The sequence below is a fragment of the Aulonocara sp. 'chitande type north' Nkhata Bay genome, linkage group LG12 (assembly GCF_057382095.1).
Source record: "Aulonocara sp. 'chitande type north' Nkhata Bay isolate Kocher_YH1m ecotype deep benthic linkage group LG12, A_spYH_male_GT1.1, whole genome shotgun sequence".
NCBI classification, from domain to species: Eukaryota; Metazoa; Chordata; class Actinopteri; order Cichliformes; family Cichlidae; genus Aulonocara; species Aulonocara sp. 'chitande type north' Nkhata Bay.
Genome location: NC_141355.1, coordinates 24,428,252 through 24,450,039, shown reverse-complemented (window position 1 = coordinate 24,450,039; position 21,788 = coordinate 24,428,252). Strand labels below are relative to the sequence as shown.

General features: G+C 40.0%; 2 protein-coding genes across 8 annotated transcripts; both read right to left on the bottom strand.

Annotated features, from left to right (window-relative positions):
- Positions 1 to 326: 326 nt before the first annotated feature.
- gkap1 (G kinase anchoring protein 1) lies at positions 327 to 6,799 on the bottom strand. Of its 5 annotated transcripts, none has more exons than XR_015131849.1 (13): positions 6,495 to 6,798; positions 5,777 to 6,039; positions 4,520 to 4,678; positions 4,296 to 4,373; positions 3,858 to 3,993; positions 3,707 to 3,735; positions 3,391 to 3,552; positions 3,083 to 3,169; positions 2,263 to 2,326; positions 1,573 to 1,643; positions 1,366 to 1,443; positions 1,077 to 1,213; positions 327 to 872 (listed from the first exon to the last, which is right to left on the bottom strand). XR_015131849.1 is itself a non-coding variant. In XM_086314564.1 (13 exons), the coding sequence occupies exons 2-13, from the start codon at positions 6,023 to 6,025 to the stop codon at positions 796 to 798; spliced, it is 1,254 nt and encodes a 417-aa protein (XP_086170690.1). In that variant the 5' UTR covers positions 6,026 to 6,039; positions 6,468 to 6,799; the 3' UTR covers positions 327 to 795. The 5 variants fall into 5 exon arrangements, 2 of the variants coding, with proteins under 2 accessions (XP_086170690.1, XP_086170689.1); XR_015131848.1 differs by having other exon boundaries at positions 6,468 to 6,796; XR_015131850.1 differs by lacking the exon at positions 6,495 to 6,798 and adding an exon at positions 6,130 to 6,423.
- A 387-nt stretch (positions 6,800 to 7,186) lies between these two features.
- LOC147317527 (kinesin-like protein KIF27) lies at positions 7,187 to 21,611 on the bottom strand. 3 transcript variants are annotated; one of them, XM_086314560.1, is made up of 15 exons: positions 19,475 to 21,610; positions 19,001 to 19,201; positions 17,577 to 18,571; positions 16,816 to 16,959; positions 16,493 to 16,663; positions 16,152 to 16,354; positions 12,123 to 12,244; positions 11,873 to 12,010; positions 11,263 to 11,474; positions 10,718 to 10,780; positions 10,320 to 10,490; positions 10,016 to 10,192; positions 9,689 to 9,916; positions 8,639 to 8,837; positions 7,187 to 8,554 (listed from the first exon to the last, which is right to left on the bottom strand). In XM_086314560.1, the coding sequence occupies exons 1-15, from the start codon at positions 19,770 to 19,772 to the stop codon at positions 7,938 to 7,940; spliced, it is 3,939 nt and encodes a 1,312-aa protein (XP_086170686.1). In that variant the 5' UTR covers positions 19,773 to 21,610; the 3' UTR covers positions 7,187 to 7,937. The 3 variants fall into 3 exon arrangements, with proteins under 3 accessions (XP_086170686.1, XP_086170688.1, XP_086170687.1); XM_086314562.1 differs by lacking the exon at positions 7,187 to 8,554 and adding an exon at positions 9,258 to 9,417 and having other exon boundaries at positions 8,655 to 8,837; positions 19,475 to 21,611; XM_086314561.1 differs by lacking the exon at positions 7,187 to 8,554 and having other exon boundaries at positions 8,697 to 9,417; positions 19,475 to 21,611.
- Positions 21,612 to 21,788: the final 177 nt, after the last annotated feature.

Below are 21,788 nucleotides of genomic sequence, written 5' to 3'. Positions count from 1 at the left end.
ATCCTAGATGCTCTCAGTTCACTTTTAAACTCTCATTCCAGCAACAATAATGAATCATTATAATTTTAACAGCCTCCAAAGGTGACGCACAGGTGATAAGTGGTAATTGATGACAATAGTCTAAAAAATTTTTAAATCCTTCTTCCTTTTGAGATTTGACCCAAGCAGATTTAAAGTATCTTATTTTCATCTGGCTCATGTTAACATCTAATGACTCAAATACAATTTTTTTTTGGCTTGTTTGAGGCACTTTTACACTTTTTTTTTTAAAATTCCTCTTAGGCTCTTCGATGCTTTCACACACAAAAAGTAAAACCACATTTTCACTGAAAAAGTAATTTATTTACTTAACAGTGGGAAAATAAAGAAACAAAACAACTTTGCATTACACACCTGTCATTTTGGCAATAAAACCTTTAAAGATCAGGCACAGAGCCTTCAACAGTACAGGAGATCCAGAGGCACTCTGAGGCCTGAAGAGGGCAGCACGATGTGCCAAGCAGCTACTTTAACACAAGCTTAGAACGTTTGTCGCTATTTCAGAAAGCCTCTTGTAAATCTTATTTAATTGTGTAACATATCGTGCCAAATCTAGCTTTTTCTGTTAGTGTGTGTGTGTGTGTGTGTGTGTGTGTGTGTGTGTGTGTGTGTGTGTGTGTGTGTGTGTTTAGGGAGGGCATGCAAAACAGACTGACCAGGAGTCTAAGATTTAACAACAACAACAACAAAAAAAAAAAAACCCTGATTTTGATCAATAGTGGGAATATTCTTCAGGGGTTTCTTCATTTGTTTATTTCATTTTGTTTTCAGGCATTTTCCTTCTGAAACCTTCATAGATCTGCCTCTGAGCCCTTCTTTCCTTTCTTGTTTCCCTGTGAAACAGAAAATTGCAGAAAGGACACAATTATTTATGGATATCAGATCTGTTTGTGTGCTTTTATTAATTCAAGTCAAAAGATGGATGTAGAAACAGAACATAAATGAGGCAAACACAGTCTTTATCAACTGGGGAAAAAAGAAAAAAAAAGAAACCATATTGACTTAAAAATAAAGAAAAAGTGTTCAAATGCTCTGACCTGAATCTAAGCTCACTGCTCCCCTGACTGGGCCGAGTAAACTCTTTATGTTTCTGTCCTTTGGCTTACTTACGCTGACACTTTCTGACTTTACCTGCCTTACAGGCTGAAGTTTTTCTGTTAGGTTTCCACAGTTTCTACAGAAATCCACGAAAGCAATGAGGTGCATGCATGATCATAAACTAGTATGCAGTCAGTTCAGCGTAAATGAAGATGGAGACAACACTTTAACACCAGTTCTTCTCTCCTACAATGAAGATACCACACAGAAGAGTATTTGTACTCTCACCTGGTGCTTTGGTTGTTCTGACTGCAGTCCTTTTACTTTAGATCTCTCTTGTTCGAGGGCAGCGTGCAATAATGTTACCTAATTTAAATGAAAAACACAGATTTACAAATTTAGAATCCCCCCCAACACTCTCTCACACACACACACACACACACACACACACACACACACACACACACACACACACACACACACACACACACACACCTGTGAAGACAGCTCTTCTTTAATATGCAGTAGCTCCTCTACCTGTAGAAGAATTTCTGCTTTGTCTTTCACTGAAAAAGAGAGAGAACAGAAACATCACACACGATATCTTCATCAGGAAAGGAAAGGATAGTCAAAACAACCACTTTTTGGACAATGATTCTCCCCCACAGTGGGTTTTAAATCAAGACAATTGAGATGTGACTCAATCGCAGGCAAACACATTACATTCGTTGTTTAGCAATTGCAGACAACAACATACATATTCCTCTATATTCAGTCAATCCTACCTTTGTTTGCAGGTCACTCTTACTTACAATGACTTCTCTTTGGATCTCTTATTAGGAGTTGGAGGGAAAAGTTAAGAAATGCAAGTTCACTTAGAACAGCAGCTTTCATCTACTTCATTTGTCATGAAATAAGACGGCCTTAGCCGTCTATGAAAATGCTAGTCAGTCAATTCTGCCATTACTTTTGAACCACTGAAAATGGAGGACTGTGCATAAATATATCGATAATTCAGAATCATTTAATGCAGAAGTCTGCACCTCACCCACATCTCGATTGTTTGATTTAAAATCCAGAAGTGTTGTCTTGTTGTACAGAAGAAAAAATTACAACAACAACAAAAAAGTGTCATTGTTCAAATACTTTTGGACCAAACTGTATCTACTGTGTTATCAAACTCACTCTCTCCCTGCTGCAGCATCTTCAGCAGCTGAGCATTTCTTGCTTTCACCTCTTTGTATTTTACCTGCAGAGACAAAAAGAAAGATTCTTTTTGTAGCACTGGACACAACAGTGTTGGCTGCAGGTGTGGTCACCTTTCCTTTTTTCTGTCACAGTGTTACAGTGGGGAACGCTCATATTAATCATGCATATAGTTTCAACGACGAGTGAAATAAGCCAAAAGCTTCAGACTGATCAACATGCTCACGTTCTGACATTTTCAACTCTTGTCTCTATATGGTGTTACTGAGAGTGGATGCACTAACGTGGTTATCTCAGACTCACAGCTTTGGCTCTGTGCTGTTTAAAGGGCAGCAAATCAGCGGAAAGTGGCTCGCAGGGAGAGGAACTAAAACTGCTTGTTTCACACAGTCAAAGAGGGCTGAACAAAGGCAAGAATGAGAAAAATTGTATTTTTGAATTATGAATCATCCAAAGCTACTCTAGTAGAGTCCAGTGATAAAAATATGCAGTTGAAAATTAAATATGTAGACTTTTTTTTTTTTACAGAAGAAGTCCACACTAACTAACAGTGCCATAGCAGCCCACAGCCTACGTGAGTTGAGTAAGAACATCTTAATGATGATGACAAACCAACACTAAACCCAACCTGTTTGGCTTTAAACATGGCAGAGATTTTTCTGATTAACTTCACCGTTTCTACAGCTGTGAAAATCAAATTTCCTTTTTGTGACTCATCATACAGGAAAAGACAAAGAAAATCACTGTCCTTCTGAAACTGAAAGATGATTAGATCAGATAACTGTTTATGGGTGCTGACCTCCCACTGTGAAATGTTTTTTTTCAGCTTATCAATTTCCTGATCTTTCTTCTCCAGCTCATACTTCAGCTGCTCCGCTCTGGGGTCCTAACAGGAAGAAAAACATGAAATAAAATCAGCAAGTAAAGAAAAAGAAACTTCACTTTGGTAATGGTGCATGTATGCAGTTTCACAAACAGCTTTTCAGATGTACCTTGAGGCAGTTAATCACTAACCAAAACTCAAAGGAAAAGCTAACTTTGTTCACTTTCATACCCGAGTTAATGAGAGAGCTACGCGAGTATTTTGTGGTACTTGTGTCCACTCACTGGTTCGTGTTCTGTTGACGTGCTGACTTCTTGTCCCTGGCTGTTCGTATACTGCTCGCGTCTTTTCTCCCGTTGGATTATCCGACTGACATCATCTTCCAACTTATTAAAAAAACGTTCGTCCTGCCCGACTCCCAGTGCTAAATTAGCCGTTCTGGAGTCCTGGAAGGTAATTTGGTTGATGTTTTACACATTTTTTTAAGTTACAAACAAAATATTAAAAAATTAATTTTATCTTTAATTCGTCCCTCACTTGTTCATTCACATTTCTGTGCAATCTATAAAATATAAAGTAAACAGAGTGGAACCGGCTCACCTCTTTCTCTTGTTTTCTACTTAAATTTTCTGCAAAGAGAAAACACAATGCAATAACTAGTTACAAGAAAATAACAATATATGCAATGTAGTAAATCATATATATGAGGTCCATATATAAGACTTTAAAGTAATCTGTAAGCTGGTCTCACCTGCACTGCTTTCAGCCTGGAAGTCTTGCAGAGAAACTGTCTTTTTGTCTTTTGCCTGCTGATTCTTCTTTTTGTCCTTCTTGCCTCCACCTTCTTTTCCTGACCGTGACTTTGGCGAGGACGTGTTTGTGTTGCTCTGATGAATGAAAGCAGATGCTTTGACTTCAGTTAGCTCAAGTTCTTGCTTTGCATACCAGAAATAAATTCTGTTTTGTTTTTAACCCACAGAAACTCAGGCAGAGTCATTTAAAACAAGATCCTTTAATCACCAACATGAAGAAGGAATAAGGTAATACGCTGACTTATAATTTAAGTGAACATGTCACAGGTGTGTCAGAGCGATGTGCGACTTACGTAAAAGTGAACATACAGCTCTGACATCTGTGCCCCCAAATGTGGCTTTCAAAATGAGAATATTAGTGTTTTTCTGCAGCGTACCTGCTTCTGTTGTTCATACTCCAGTTTACTTAAAATCAAGGCTTTTTCCAAGTCTGCCTCATATAGTTCTGTGGTTATCTAAAAGAAAAGGAAGAACATTGAATTTTAGGGACTTTTCGTGCTGTGTGTAAGGTCAGGTGTGGCCTGTGCTGCTCTATGAGGGACAGTCATACAAGTTTTACTATCTCACTCATCTGTAATGTGAGTAGCTGTCATTTCTAAACCTGCTCGTCTCTCTGCTTCCACTGCTGCCAACCCTCCGACGGTGTATCCTGGTCCACCGACGTAGGATTGAGAAGTTCACCGGCTATTCCTGACAGCGTCATACAGGGAGAAGGGGCAGAAGATTTCTGAGGAATCTTTTTGAAGGCCAGATTACGCAACTAATAGAGAGAAAGATAAAACAACCTGATGTCATCATTATTGACATAAACACAAATTCTATTGTTAGCTGCAGAAACCATCAACTTGTCTATGTGCGCGCAGCAACAACAAAAAACGGTCTGTTTTCTCAGGATGTATGCTGCCTGTGGTTTGTGTCTGTGGAGTGGAGGAGGATTTGTTAATGTGTTTAAGTGGGTGTTGGGCCTGAACACATTCCTTTTAATTGTGCTGCAACATTGTTATTCTCAGAGCTGAACATTTTCATTTTCCCCATTTTGTTTTTTAACGAACCGGTCAATAAAATATATATATATTTTTTAATATTTACAGAGTCCAAGGAGACAGTCTTCAAATCTTCACATTACAGATTCTGAGGCAAGATCATGTTTTAACTCCCTGCTTATGTAAGTCTAATTTCTGTCTAACTACAGTCAGATGCAAGAACAAAAAACCAGAAAACTTGCACTTTGAACTGATTAACTGTGCTGAAACCAATTTTTTATTATTTAGTATTTTTTCCTGGGATTGGACCAATTCCATATAAGAATTTAGCCTGCAAAATCCACTGGATGCTGTCTACTCCTATGTTATTTGATTTATTAAAGATGAAAGCTATCACACTGGCAGCTTTGAATAAAAATCTGGCCAGATATCAGTATCACCAAGAAGGCAGAAAGCATACCTGCATGCTCATTTATGAGGACTTGGTATGTAGGCTTCTGCAATGTAATAGCTTTAGATAAGTTCAGCGCTGATAACCAGAGACTAGTTTCACAACCATCACCAAATGATGTTAAAAATCATAGGGGTTTGTCTGAATCTTGAGGTTTTCTCTGTAATATTGCACTTTACAATATAAAATTTTAATGACCTCAACGAAATACAACTTACACACTTATCATCTGAACAGCATTTGTTTCACTTCATTAGTAGCAAGCACACCAAAAGCAAACCACAACCTGTTTACCTCTCCCTGCCCTCTGCAGTTTCGCTTCAGAAGTGAAACGACTGAAGAGCCTGATCTTTCTTCATGTCACTGCAAAATAACACATATGTAAGAGGCAGAGAGCTGCAGGCTGTTCATCTCACTCATTCACCTCATTTGCCTCACTCTGCTGCTGCTCTTTCTTCTTCTTCTTCTTGTCTTTCTTCTTGTCATTGCCCTGAGCAGCTTTCCCTCCGGCTGCACCTGCTTTTCCTTGTCGGGGCTTGCCAGAGGAGTCCCGTCCAGTTTTGGTGGTAGCCTTCCCTGACTCGGAGGTGTCCGAATCCGAATCTGAATCTATCTGTAGCAGGGCAAAGCGGGATGCTGTGGTGGGGACTGTGATCATTGCAGACGATGCCATCGTGAGAAGGCAAACTGAACGATGAAAGCAGATAAATGTACAACAGTTTATTCAGAATAACTTAGAGCAGATCATAAAATGACGAGTTAGCGCATATTCACAACCTGTTTGTTTGTTGTTGGGTTTTTTTTAGTACCACAGTATTTCAGCCAACACCTCCATACAAAGCTACACACGGAGTCAGCACTGTGATCTTATGACAACAGACAGTATTACAGATAAATGTAAACCATTTAAAGAGCTCCGTTACAAACAGTTAGTGGACACAGCTAGATTAGCATCGCATAGCAGCAGCGTAACAGCTAAGGCTTAGCCAGTGTTGTTAGCTCCTAAACAAGTGCAAAAGTGCCGCTCCATGTCAGTTAAAAGCACACGCGTGGACTCACGTTGATCTCCTTTTTTCAATGCGCTCACTGACTTGTGTTAAAGAAGGATTACTCACATGAAAACTGTCTGAGGATACTTTCACCTGTTCGCAAAGGGGCTGAGGGTTATCGTTGGTTTGCTACCAGCGATTGTCTCAAAAGAGTACAGAAGCCCGGCGGTGTCAAAAAGGGAAAAGGCTGGGATTCCCTTATCCTCTGCGATGCGGATGCAGAAAAAGAAGTGTTTACGATATGTGCAGATATATCGGTTATTGTGTGCAGCATGTGCGCAGTTTGTTGACCGAATCGCTTTTTAAGGCCAACTGCACAATACTAAGCGATTATCGCACAATAACTAGCTAGTTTAGCCTGTTGTCATGGTTACACCTTAGTTGTCGGATGTCCAATCACGACCTACCGTGTTCGTCATATTACAACAACTATCATATCACCATGACAACCGAACGGAAATACGCATTGGCGTAAAACAAATTGAAATATAAGACAAAGATAACCCAAGTAAATATAAAATGTAAATTTAAAGGTTGATTTCATTTATTAAGAAAACTATCCAAACCTACCTGCAAAAGTAATTGCCCCTTAATTCTAATGCTTTTAATTTATAAATTTCATTGTCAAGTATGTTGGTTTTATTGCATGTTAAAAAATAGTGACCGCATTTGCAAGTTTTTTTTAATTACTAGTGTATAAAATGTACAAGAAGAGAAAGATCACAGCACCCTCACACCAAAATTAGGTTTGAATAAGCCCAGATAATCAAGACAATACAGTGAGGTGAGCATTTTAGTGTGTTTAATAAATTAGATTGTGAAAAGAGTAAACCAATATAAAAATAATAATAATTTACACAGCAATCAACATAAAACTACATACATAAAGTCCACACAAAGTTGTCATCAAAAAGCTTTATAATCCTGCAACAGTGCAGCATATTAAACCTTAAGCATTCACAATGAAGGATTAAAGATAGTGCTCCATAAACAAAATTGCTTTAACTAATTAATGAAAACTGTCTACGTTTTATGAGAATGTTCCAGCTTGCTGACTGACTTTCCATCAATGTAGTGGATATGGATAATGATAAGTATAAGATGATATATAGAAATACAAGAAAAGAGCCAACATATTTATGGCACATTTATGATTTAAGACATTTGAAAACTTGAAAGGTTTAGAACCGCCCCAAAAAATATGTGGGAAGAACAAAAACGTGTAGGATAAAAATTTCTACCCATACTGGAAGACAAATAAAAGGACTGAGCAAAGAGTAATGAGATTTTACTGCATCATCTCTCCAGGTCAACAGTTTGCAGTTCTTATTTTTTATGATGGTGCTGTTGTAGAAAGGTGAAATAAAACAGGGAAAAAAAAGCAAAACAAAAATAATTATTGTTACAAGAAATTTAAGTTCTTCTGGCCTGAACTCTAAAACCCCATTAAGTCATTGCATTGAGTGCCTTACAACATCAAACAGCTTTGTTTACTTCCTGGTATCTACTACTGTTCCTGACATCTACATAAATACATCACCTGTCAGTGTTTCTGAGGACTTCTATAGAGTCCTCCAGGATTGACTCAGTGCTCATACCCACAGCAGACGGTCGCCTCCCAGTGGTAGAACCAGAGAGCTGCAGGTCAGCTGGAGTGATTTGCTTCAGATCCCTGCGACACAAACGGACTGGTGTCATCTCCAAACCTTCCCTAGACTCATCTCCTACTCTCCTCCCCAGGGACGGTGTGAGCATTTGGGTGTATTCTGGCATTTTTGTCTTTTTGAGGGTTTGGCGGTTAGAAGAAGAAGAAGGGCACTTGGTTTGGTTTTCATTTCTGTTCATACAGAAATCATTGTGTATCTTTTTGTCCATTTTCTCTGCATTTATTTTTTGGTATGTTGTTACAATATGCGTCCGTGTTTGAACCTCCTCAGGATGAGTTTGGGCTTCATTTGAAGAAATCTGCATCTTTTGCATAGGTTTGTGCTCCTGTGGGCAAGAAGGCTGATCATTAGGCTGCAATGAATCGCTGAAGATCACTCTGAGTTTCTTTTTGAGCTGCCGGCTGGTGCTTTTGTAGAAGTAAAGCTCTTTCTCCAGATGCTGCAGTCTGTCTTGTGTTGCCTGTTCTGCCTCTCCTGGAGCACCCTCTGAACACATATGCAGACATACTGTGAAACCAAGTGTCATAAAACAAATTCAAGTTCAAATCCAGGCTCCACAAATTTCCTCACCTTTAAGTTTCTGCAGCAGCAGCTGGATGTTGTACTGGTGATCTCTGTGTTGCTGGGTGAGCCTGCGATCTGTATCCAAGGCCAGACGCTGCATAGCAGCCTCCATCTCTCTCAACAACATCTTTTGCTCTTCTGCCTGAAGTTCCAGCTCTTCACAGTGCAAATGTAGATGGCGCTCTGTCTCTCGAAGACAAACGACCTAAAAGGATAATAAACTTTCTGATAAAGTGCAGGGGCAGCAAGCTTCCAAACTTCTCTCTCCAGTGCATTCCCAAGCAAGGTGAGAGATGTAATTTCTCCAGCATGTCCTGGATCTGCCCTCCTCCCAGTAGGACATGCCCAAAAACACCTTACCTTAGAGGCACGCAGGAGGCATCCTAGTCAGACACTCGAACCACCCTAATTGCCTCCTTTTGATCTCTTTATATTTTAGGGACACTACGCTACAATACACAACAATGTCAGAGGGAAAACGGCAACAATCACACAACCTACTATGAGAAAGCACTTGGCAGAAGTGGGCAGTAGTGGTGCAATAGTGGTACACCACTGAACCACATGTGAAGAGAAAAAGAGGTGAGTAAACTTATTAGAGTGAGGTGTTCCGGGCATGTCCCACCGGGAGGAGGCCCCGGGGCAGACCCAGGACACGCTGGAGAGATTATATATCTCGGCTGGCCTGGGAACGCCTTGGAGTTCCCCCGGATAAGCTGGAGGAGGTGGCTGGGGAGAGGGAGGTCTGGGCCTCTCTGCTTAGGCTGCTGACCCCGTGACCCGGCCTTGGATAAAGCGGATGAAGATGGATGGATGGATGAAACAGAAGGAGAAAAAGAGAGCTTTCAGATTCCGTATGAGCACCATAAAATCACTTTTTACAGGTAAATTAACAAGTTTTTATCAAACTCTGAGATGATGGGAAAGAAAAGGAAGAGAATTAATAGAGGATTTGAAGACGGAACAAGATATAGAACTAGAAAGGAGAATGTATATGGATTATATGTAAAGCAGAATATTCCGTATATACATATGTATGCAAGTATTTTACGTTACCTTGTTGAAATATTTCACAAGCAGCTCCAGTGCCTCAGGCAGCGACAGGCCCATAAGTTTTCTGGTGACATAACAGAGTTGGGCGGGTTCAGCGTTTTGTGACTGATGCAAAGAAAAGTTTGTGGCCGACAGCTTCTTCTGTTTGTCCTGGATCGAGCGGTTTTTAAACTCAAGTGCTGCATCCAGAGCTTCGATAGCTTCTTCCACCTGGAGAAGGGAATGCGTCTCCTACATGACGACACACACACATCACTTCACCTAAACATGTACCAGAAATACATCGTGGTCAAATTTACACCATACACACAACACTCCCTTTGTTCTGACCTCCACAGTGAGCACTTGGTTGTCATTCAGCTGGGCGTCCAGAGCGTCTCTTCTCTCTTTAAGCAAGTCTCTCTCTTTCTCCAGTTCCTTCATGGTAACTCCTGCCTTCCTCCTCTGTAGCTGCTTCTCCAGCGACTCCAACTGCATCGACACGTGCAGCAGGTCCTGACTCAGAGCCTGAAAAACAAATTGATAATAAACCTCCTAATTCTACCATTTATATGTGTCCACCTAATCTTTTACTGTAATTAATAAAGTGACTTGTGATAGTATTTAAATTAAACCATAGCAAACACAGTCTGACCTGACTGGAGCACAGCTTCTTGGTCTCTAATTTGCTTTTCTGTCGCACACACGCCTCCCTGTGAATAAGAACCTCCTTTCTCCTCTTCAGCTCCTCCTCCAGCTCATTCAGCTCTGCTCTCTTCTGAAGAACATGCTCCTCTTCCTCCTCCAGCCAACTACTGCAACACAGCTACAGTGAGAAGGTGAGGGAGGGAGAAGAAGGAAGGAAAAGAGGAAAGGAAGGGGCACAAGGGACAAAAAAGGAGATTGATGAAGACACGACAAAGGTAGACCCTAAAACACTGTAAGAAGTTTAATACCTGAAGTTTCCTAAACTAAACTAAACTAAACTAAACTAAACTAAACTAAACGCACTGTCCAAATGACTATTTCAGGGGAACAAGAACAATGTTTTACCTGTTCATTTGTGTCCTCTAACTTATACAGTTTATATACAGTTGAAACTCCAGCACTTTGCTCCTGTAAAAACAAACAAAAACAAACAAACAACCCCCCCCCCCCTTATTTGTCATATATTGTTCAAATCTGATATTTCTCTTAATGATAAAACAGTTTTCAGGTGATCACATTATTATATTATTCCTCCATATTCTGATTAGTTTAAATACATTAAGGTTTTATAAGATAAAGGTCAAACTGCTTTTATGTGAAGATTATAAAGCTGACTCATATTTAAACTTTCGTTAAGCAAAGATAAATATGAAAGTGAGAAAAAGTTAGGCGTATGGATGTTTTTACCATTTTGTAAAACTGTGAAAAAACTCTATTGTTTCTTTTTAAAGTTGATTTTTTTTCTAATTATTAACTATTTTTCCTTGGTATTGCTCATTTTGCCCCATCATGTATTTGGACCAACAAGGCAAAATGCTCACACAAAAACAATTTTAATAAGTTCATCTCTTTTTTTTTTATTGTTGTTTAAAATAATCTGTACAGCTAACCTCATTTTCATTTTGTTGGACTTCTTTGTTATTCTCACTGGTCTCTCTCAGGCTGCTCTGAAGCTGTGCTCTCTGCGCTCTCATGTGCTGCAGGCTGTGATACATCTCCACTCGCAACTCCCGTCTCTGCAGGGAAAGTCTTGCAAAAACGCCGGCTTTTCTGCCGTCCTCAGTTTGCCTGTCACGTGTTTCCAAAGACTGAGTTTCCTTGTCTACCACACAAAAGCACACACTTAGAGATGCATGTACTGTTTAAAATAATAGATAACATGAATAAATTTGTCAGGTTTTCAGTTCAAAAGCCAAATTAATCTAGGGTAGACAAGAATCAGCCTGAGCATTAGAGAAATATACTATCATTACTTGAAAACATGACTCTGAGATGATCAGTGTAGGCAGGTCGTGGATAAGCTTGTGTATAGTAAGTTAATCATTACAATCTTCTTGTCATTGTCATCTTTGAATTTCTAATGATGCTTCTGGAAGCTGCAGGACATTCTGGTTATAAAGCTTTTCATACTTCCTTCGATACACCAATAAATCCAGAGGCTTCAATAGTTCCTCACTTAGCAGAGAGCAGAATACAAAGTATGACATTATCTAAACACACCAGTTTGCTCAAGCTCTTTGATGAGCTCCTCCTTCATGCGCATGTTGATTGACAGATCTCGGATCCTTCTCTCAGTAGCGCTTGCTCTTATTCTTGCTTTCCTCGTAGATCTTTGCTTGAGCTGGTTTTCCTTGATGGCTAGAAAAGAATAGCTGAGAATGTCATAGAAAGGTTCTAAGGCAGAAAGCCATCACTATAAAAAAGGATAAGCCTACAGACAAGTGCAAACCAGAGTGCATGTAAAGTGTACCTGTGGCTCTCTGAGGCTGCTGTAGTCCTGGTTTTCCACCACATGTGTGATTTTCTTCTGCGTTTTTCTCTTTCAGAGCTGATTTTTTCTGCTGATTGGTCCATGTTTGGTTTAAAAAACGCCTGCAGAAATGTCATTCTATTAGTCCACGGACATCGTTTGACATTAACTTTATACTGAGTTTTCTGAATCAAAGCTTGACTTAGTAAATCAAACACCTGAAACATTTCCAAAACACCAATCAGGCCTATATTACACACAGAGGGAAAATTATGAGTATTTACAATACATATGTTATAATACCATATATCAGAGGTGTCAAACATATGGTCTGGGGGCCAGACCATCAATCAGGACAGTCATCTATGAGGTGCTGTAAGGGACATTATTACTGAAATGCTCTCACACACACACACACTAGTGAAACGCTCTCTCACACACACACTATTGAAATTTTATCTCTCACACACAGTAGTGAAACGCTCTCACACACACAGTAGTGAAACGCTCTCACGCACACACTAGTGAAACGCTCTCACGCACACACTAGTGAAACGCTCTCACACACAAACACTATTGAAATTTTATCTCACACACACACTAGTGAAACACTCTCACACACTCCACTGAAACGCTCTCACACACACACTACTGAAACGGTCTCACACACACACTACTGAAACGCACTCACACACTCCACTAAAACGGTCTCACACACACACTACTGAAACGGTCTCACACACACACTACTGAAACGCACTCACACACTCCACTAAAACGCTCTCACACACACACTACTGAAACGCACTCACACACTCCACTAAAACGCTCTCACACACACACTACTGAAACGCACTCACACACTCCACTGAAACGGTCTCACACACTCCACTGAAACGGTCTCACACACACACACACACACTACTGAAACGCTCTCACACACTCCACTGAAACGAGAGGCATTTCCGCTGAACAGGAAGTTGTTTCCTGACAAGGAAACTAATGGAAAAAGTGGTAAATTCCAAAACACTACAAGGATGTCTACTCAGCAACCTGCAAGTACAGCGGTCTCCAACCTTTTTTGCACCACGGACCATTTATGTTCGACAATATTTTCACGGACCGGCCTTTAAGGTGTCATGGATAAATACAATAAAATAAAATCAGTACCGGTACCAAAAAAAAAAAGAAAAAAAAGAAGATTTATTCATAACACATGGGAAACCGAGTTAACAATATAAATGATATAAAAAAAACAAACAATAAATACCCTGAAAACCATAAATTTCAAACTCGAGCCTCAACTCTTGCGACCCAGTACCAAACGACTCACAGACCGGTACTGGTCCAGGACCTGGGGATTGGGGACGGCTGTGCTAGTAGCCTAAGTGAAGCAGCCGCATTACTTAAGAATATATTAGCTTCTTTGAATCCAGGAATGGATTCAAGTTGCAACACAGAATTCGGCAAGTATGTCCTGTTTCCCCTAAGCTTTTTATATTGGCAACTCAACTGTTAACACTATTAACCACTATTAATCTAATGGTTGGCACCATTAGAATTAAATGGTTAAAATCTTGTCTGTCACAGCCAGACTCTATGTAGTTCCGATCCTTGTTTAATAAAATAGGAGGATTAGACTTCATTTTGAAATGTGATTTTGAGGTAAATAAAATCCCAAGCAAGATATCGAACTTTCCCAAACAGACTTTGCATTTTTGGAAAATGATATTTACCCACAACTTCTCCCCATAATTCAACCTTATGGAATAATAGGGTAATAACACTTAATCAAAAATAAATTTTCAAGAGCGTCTGGTTTAAACAAAAAGATTATATTCATAACAGATTTGTTGGATGATAACGGTGTCATTCTAAGTTACACAGACTGTTCAGAAAAATATTGTCTAAATTGTTCTCAAAGAGAATATAACAAATTTTGTGAACTGGCCCCACTGCCTCTGCTTCATTTGATTAAAAACTTTATGATATACAATAATTTCTCATCAGTGCTCCCAAATTTATTGCTAGGACAATGTCAGCTGTTTGATGAAAATGCAATAATAAATTTATTAGTAGTTTCTTTAAAGACAAAATATTTCATAGTTACGACAGAATGGTTACATGGCATGGTTCTAATATAGTTATTTCAGATACACTGGATAAAGCATACTCGAAATTTATGAAATGGCCTATTCTACCTAAAGTTAAAGAAACACGCTTTAAAGTAATGAACAAAATTAATCCTGTGGCAGAATTTCTAAAAAAGAGATTTGGCTTTGAGGTGGATCAGTGTTCTTTTTGTACTGATGAAAATGAAACCCTAGAACATCTTTTTTTTTCTATGCCCTATCACACAATCTTTTGGTGTGACTTAAAAAATTGGATTTCCCTAAAAATTAATGATGTGCCACCATTTGAATTACATCATATCATTTTTTTTATATGGATCAGAATCAGAATCAGAATCAGAATACTTTATTGATCCCTGGGGGAAATTATTTATCATCGATAAATCGGATCATCGAGCATTGGGTGTCTCAGACATTATTGACATCATCATACTTTTGAGTAAATATATCCATTGTGCTAAATGGAGGAACGCTAAGCCTTCTCTCCCTGGTTTTATTAATGATTTTAAGATATTTTTTTCTTTGCTATAAAAGACAAAAAGCAAATATGCCAAAAAAAATTAACCAGGATAATGCCTGTCTCCTCCTATTCTAAATTTTGACTTATGCTGAGGCTAATATATTGTTAACTAATGCAGCTGCTACACTTAGGCTACTAGCAGGTTGCTGAGTAGACATCTGTGTAGCCACTTTTTCCTTCAGAGATAAAATTTCAGTAGTGTTTGTGAGAGCGTTTCAGTAATAATGTCCCATACGGCACCTCATAGTGATCTACCAGAACCTTTTCTCTATTTTACACATTTTTTCATGTAGAAAAACAGAGACATGCTATATAAGATATCTCAGGTATTAAATATGTCATTAAATAGCTTTACACAGAAAGCTTCACTCATCCAGACCCACTTAAGATGAAAGTGGGTCTGGATGTGGCCCTCGATGTAAAATGAGTTTGACATCCCAGCGTTATATAGAGATTTGCTTCAATTAAAATCCACTCACACTCTTCAAATACACACTTTCCGTACAGTTTAATGTCCTTCACTGACAATTGATGAGGCAAATAGATTCATTCATCCAATTCAGGATCACATGGTGACTCCTTATTTCATTATATGTGACAAATGCAGAGGAAGATGATCAAACCAAGAGGGTTACTTTAAAAAGTGCAAAACTTGCTTTAGCTGCCGGTTCAAACCTGCAGAGAAATCGAAAAAAATCTAAAAGAATAAAAAGAGAAACTGAAAAACTTGACATTAGATGTTTTTGCCTTTGTGAGACGTTTGCTTGGCTGCACAAACCAAGTGAAGAGTGGTTTGTTGTCTGAACAGGTCGCTGCCTAGCAGCACAATATGCAGTCATCCTTGACAGCAAAATTGCAGCGTGTCGCTGGATTTTCAAGTACACACAACACACTATCCAGCCCTTTTCCCAAAATTGATATGCAAAGTGCAAAAGCGGCGTGGAATAAATGCAGCAGCATCTGAAGAAAACAACTTTTTACTTCTTCAAAGTCCATCCTCGCACTACACATTTAGCTTAAATTGCCTTAGACATGAATAAATGATTTAATGCCTCAGATTTTTGGGATTGCTTGTTTAGCAGAATACACTAAAAAAGATTCTTCAGCCTCAATAAACATAAAGCAATAGTTGTGAATAAAATGCAGCTTAAATATATAAAATCAAATGTTTATTTATTCAAATAATTAATCATTAGGGATTCTATACCAATCATGTAAATTTCATTTAACCAATAAATTTAGCATATTGCACTGTATTTATGTAACAGAATTACAGAGAAAATTGACATGTAGTTAAATTAGTTAAGTCAGCATTTGGAGTGTAAGTTACTTGAAACTTACTACTTATTTTTGCACAAGTAAGAATGCTGCTCTCACCTAAATCTCGGTCTGCGCATAGATGTGTCATTCTCATCCTCTTCCTCCATCTCTGGTCTGCTATCTTTGCTCTCTGCCTGCTGTTTTAAGAGCGGGCAGTACACGTCCTCTTTTTCCTTGATTTCAGCCAGCAAGAGTTGGCCATGCATCTTAAAAGCTGCCATTACCCTCTCCAGCGTATAGGCTGGTGGACTGGAGTGAATCTAGAAGGCACAGGCACAGATAATAAAAGTCACAAAAAAAACATTATAACAGACCAAACAAAAACAACAAAAACAAAAATAAAAAAACCCACACTTATGGACACCAACCTAACCCACACACTACCCACAGTTACCTACCTTCCTGGGAGGCCTCCACATGCAGCTGTGTGTGATCAGAGGGACACTGTGGGGTCTCTTGTACTCAGACCTCCCCACTTCCACTGTTGCCCCTGAGGCTGTCCCCCGAAAGGTCATGAGTTCGCCACGAAGGCGATCAATCATTATCTGCTGGTTCACCAGTTGTTCTGTCTAAACATTTGCACAGAGGCGCACATTTAAAGAACAAACGATAACACAGCAGACATGCCTTAAATTCATCTTTTAATTTTTTTTCCCGTAAATAAAATATACTGATTTCTGCATCACAGAGCAGCTCTTTATTGCAGTGTTCTCCTCCTCACCTGTATACGTAATCGCTGCTTTTCTTCCTCTAACGACATAAGGTGAGTTTTCCTCTCTTGAAGGAGTTTCTCGAGTTCCTCCTTTACCCGTCTCAGTTCTGCATCTTTCTGCTCCAACAGTTGCTCGTCTATGTGGAGAGCTTCCTAAGCATACAAAAGAGAAACTGGATAGGATAGCAAGCCTATAAAATTGTACAGCTTGGCTTTTGTTTATGTAAACAGTTCCATTTGAGCCATGCTGCATTTGTTCACATCACCTTATCAAAAGCTCTCAGAGGATAAGATATTCCAGACGAAATGTTGACAACTTGTAACGGAAACAAAGGAATAACCAATGATATACCAATGGCTTCACTTCTTTCTACAGCCTCAAATCTAAACGGGATGCAGTCATTCTTAGTTTACATTAGATATGTCAGTGGTTTTAAAAAAAAAAATCCATATTAGACTTCAGTTCTTTAACGGCAATTCCATCAGCAGTTTGAATGCTTTCAGTCTGAATACGCTTCTCCTATTCTGAATAACAGGTATCTATGAGGGTACAGTAATATATATAAGACACCAAGCTCATTTACATGCCTTTGTTGTTGTTTAATGTGACAGGCATGTCCACATGTTGGAGACACTAGCCATCTTTTAGGCTTCAAGGTAAGCAAATAAAAATCTCTGAGGTTTTTTGCGTTACTTTTATCAATTGCTTGTAATCAAAGTTTTTGCGATCTCTTCATGGCAACATCCCTTTTAAAGTCTTTTATAGTTACCTGGCATTTTTTAAGCTCTTCTCTGAGGTTTAATGGAGCAAAATGGTCTCCCTCCTCCTTTGAACACTCCATACGAGTTGGAGGTGAATAACTGACAGCTCTGAGTCTCTCTTGCCAATCCTCCAGCCGCTCCCTGAAAGAAGGACTTGGAGAGGGGCCAGAGATATTCTCAAGCAGAGCAGCAGCTTCCTCTGCCAACAGACGGTACTGTGACGTTTCCTCTCGGCTTGCTGTCCTATCTGGTTCAGATACTTCGGTCTGACAGTATGCATTGATGTCACTTCCCTCTTCATATCTCTGACCAGTCTTTGCTTTTTCTGTTTCCACCTCTCTCTCCTTCCCTTTCAACAGCTCTCTCAGTGTCTCTACTTCATACTCCAGCTCCCCTAGTCGAGCATCACTGGGGTGCCAGGTTGTAGTAGGGCATGATTTAACCTCTGTTTGATCCGGTGTTTCTCCTGGACGGTTCTGAACGGATCGGGCCGTGGATGCAAACTGCAGGACGCTCAGGGTGTCAGCTACAAAGTGGTCGGAGGGGCTTACACACGCCACCATTAGCGTGTGGGCGCTGCCTCCTAATGAGTCACGAAGGAGTCGAGTTATCTTGGCATCACGATATGGTACGTGTGCACTGCAGGAGTTGTTAGTGTGCCGATTTCGACTTAGTTCTGAAAGTGCACGGATAACGTTGCCCAGCGCAAACAAGCCTGTGTTGATATGAGCAGACTCTTTCAGTTGTTTGTTCCCAGTTTTTCCAGCACGTTCCAAGCCTGCCAGGTCAACCAGACAGAGCTTAGAGGAGCGGACAGACTTAAAGGAAGAGTTCTTGCTGTTGTGGCAGGATAACATGACCTGAAGGGTGAGGATGGTATGAGAGCGACTAGAGCGCTCGTTCATTCCAGTGGTGCCGGTGTGCCGGAAAATATTTCCCATCTCTACATTGTTGAGCAGCTCCTCTGCTGAGGTGATAACAACCTCATTGGCTCCCACCACCACTGGAATCACACAAAGAGACTTTTTAGTCAATGAAACAAGACTGTTGCTTCCCCTGTAGGCAGACATTCACACAAAATGCCTAATCTCACTGGATCATTTATCATTCACTCATTAAATGTGCTGAAAACTATATTACATATTATTACAAGTAGGTGCACCGAAGAGTCGCTGACTGTAAATGATTACACAGTATATAATATCTTTCGCAGTACTTGTGATTTCTCCAGTGCGCTCTCTCAAACTTTTTATCCTGAAATACATACATGTTAATAACATCACAATCGGTCTATCAGTCGGATGAAACTCAGATGGATGGTCAAAAATATAGGATACTGTTTGTCATCTCTGAAAGTGTATGGTTTCTACTTTTTTATTTCCACTCTGAATATTAAAATATATGTAAAGTAAAGGTAGAAAAAGTTGATTACCCGTGTTTCCCCTCTCATCTTCCCTGATACGAAGCTCTTTGTGGGTGGTCTGCAGCTGCAATAGGTCTCTTAGTTCCTCCCTGTAGACCTCAATGTAGGACACCTTCACTGTGACATCCACAACATCACTTTCCTTCCTCTTCTCCGCCAGGTATAGGAACAGATCCTGGGCTGCGTGGTCAATAATTCCCCCCTCTTCATCTATGGAAGGTTTTGGAAAAAGAGAATTACAGTTATGAAGTTAGAAAGTTCAGATGATTAATGGGCCTTGGAGAGCACAAACAAAACTCCTAAAACTGCTGTGTTTAAAGACTCAAGTCCACAGATGTTGGTTTTTCCACATTAAATAAACAACCCCCTGAACCCCTTAGTTCCCTTTTTCCTACAATCCATGAACTCATCAGTCACTTATCAGTCAGAGTGGTTAAGCTCTGTTGGAGCTTAACCAATTTTTTTGGTTAAACTTCACATTACCTCGGCTCCTTCTGCCCAGTGTGTACGTCTTGCCTGATCCGGTCTGCCCGTAACAAAAAACGGTTGCATTTTCACCGTCGACCAAACGCTCCACCAGGCTTTGGACGCAGGACTCGTACACCTCATCCTGGCTGACTGATGGTCCAAACGCGTTGTCAAAGGTGAAGAGTCGGTCCTCACCCACCATCACCTGTCCGGTCCCCGGCACTACACGCACACACACCCTGTGGTCGTGGAGGACTTCTTTGGGGAGCAGAGGCCGGATACGGACCGCCACCCGCACACACCCTTCGCTCATGACGTCCTGATGTCTTTAAAGGAGCTCTTTAACTTGTTTATCTCGATAGTAACAAGACTCAATAAACACAAATTCACCGTAACACCTGGTCACTTTTTTTCGGGCAATCGCTTGTCGCGCTCTTGTTAAACTTTGTGACATCTCGTTTGTTGTCGGTCCTCGGTTGCCCGGGAAACCGCTGCCGCCGCCGTTATGAAACCGGAAGTGGGATGTTCAAGAGTACTCGTGGAAGTCGGCGCCGTTAAAGCGACAGCGCCATCAGGAGTCTGAGATTTACTTGATTTATAGATTTGTTAGGTCTTTTTAAGATATGATGACTTTCATTTGCCATACAGCGAAACCGATCATATGAGACAACCAACCAATTGTTATTTAACTCTATTTTTAAGACGACCGGACTTCTTTAAGTTTGCGAAGAGGTTTGAGCTCTTACTCAAGTCTTCTCCAATTCGAAAGATTTCAGTTTCTACTTTACAAAGGTATAGAGCAGTTTTATTTACACAGGCATTTGCTTAGTGGTTAGTATGAGTGTATAGTTTAATTTTTTTGTCTGGTCATTCTGGATAAATACGTATTCTTTTAGATGTACAAGAATTCTGAAACAGAAATGTTTCCATGTTCAAAGGTATAGTGTGGTGAAACAGGCCATGTCTGTCCTGGGATAAAGTGGAGGAGTGCACAGAAGCTGTTTACAAGAGGGGAACAAGCACACTCGTTTCCTAAGGAAGCTGAGATCCTTCAATGTGTGCAGCAAAATGTTGGAGCTTTTCCTACAGTTTGTTGTGCTCAGCGCAGCTTACCTCACTGTGGTCTGCTGGAGGAGCAGCATCGGAGTTGGTGACACCAACAGACTGCATAAACTGATCAGGACGGCAGGCTCTGTGATTGGCTGCAAGTTGGACACTATTCTAGCTGTGGTGGAGAGGAGATCACTGCACAAACTGTGCGATGGGTCATGGGTAATCCTGACCACCTTCTGCATCACTTACTGGACAACAGCAGAGCACCCCATCTAACAAACTCAGCTGGCACGAAGAAAATACATGAAATCTATTATACCACACGCTGTCATCCTAATAATACAGTATACCTTTCAGGCAGACTGCATCTGCTAGATAATTTATTATTATTTCAAATTTTAGCTTAAGCCTCTCAATATTCAGCTTAACACAATATCTGTACTCCTTCATTATGCAGACTGCAGAAATCTCTCATCTGAGGAAGGTTTCCATCTTTCATCACATTTTTGCTATATTCAGTGCAGGCTGTCACTTTTTTCTGTTCCCTTTTCAAAGAGGAGCAGAAAGCAAGATGCCTCTATATAACTTGTATTAAATAATATTTCACTGAAAAGAGAAATGACCAAAGGCTTTATGTTACCAAGAAAAAAAAGAGAGAAGTAAAAAGAGCTGCATGTTAACATCGGGCTTATCCATTTGCACTCATGAAATGCATAATACTGACTACACTGAATTTAAAAAACACTCTGATTACACTCCTTTTAAAAAAGAAAGACAGTATCAAAAACCAAAGTACTCTAATCCTCCTCCAGTTTGATGAATATCATTTATTGTTAGACTGTTATATACTTGCAGAGCATACGCAGATTGGCATAATATGATCATTTTCTCCACATCGAGAGGTTTGTGAGAAAATATGACCGACATATTTGAGACCGGAAATGAACAGCAGTGCCCACTCAGAAAGACACGCTGCATTAACACTTCACAGCTGTTTCCACTGCAGCCAAAGAGAAGTCTGTTTGTATGTACAGTGGGGCAAAAAAGTATTTAGTCAGCCACCGATTGTGCAAGTTCCCCCACTTAAAATGATGACAGAGGTCAGTAATTTGCACCAGAGGTACACTTCAACTGTGAGAGACAGAATGTGAAAAAAAAAATCCATGAATCCACATGGTAGGATTTGTAAAGAATTTATTCGTAAATCAGGGTGGAAAATAAGTATTTGGTCACCTCAAACAAGGAAAATCTCTGGCTCTCACAGACCTGTAACGTC

What these genes read in the sequence shown, in the direction of transcription:
- gkap1 (XM_086314564.1), bottom strand. Translation starts at nt 6,025, where the DNA reads ATGGCATCGTCTGCAATGATCACAGTCCCCACCACAGCATCCCGCTTT. An exon ending in AGTATGAACAACAGAAGCAG is followed by an intron (nt 3,994 to 4,295) that starts GTACGCTGCAGA and finishes TTCATTCATCAG; the next exon opens with AGCAACACAAACACGTCCTC. An exon ending in CAGAACAACCAAAGCACCAG is followed by an intron (nt 1,214 to 1,365) that starts GTGAGAGTACAA and finishes GGATTTCTGTAG; the next exon opens with AAACTGTGGAAACCTAACAG.
- LOC147317527 (XM_086314560.1), bottom strand. Translation starts at nt 19,772, where the DNA reads ATGAGCGAAGGGTGTGTGCGGGTGGCGGTCCGTATCCGGCCTCTGCTC. An exon ending in ATGCGCAGACCGAGATTTAG is followed by an intron (nt 12,245 to 16,151) that starts GTGAGAGCAGCA and finishes ACATTTCTGCAG; the next exon opens with GCGTTTTTTAAACCAAACAT. An exon ending in ACCAAGTGCTCACTGTGGAG is followed by an intron (nt 9,917 to 10,015) that starts GTCAGAACAAAG and finishes GTCGTCATGTAG; the next exon opens with GAGACGCATTCCCTTCTCCA.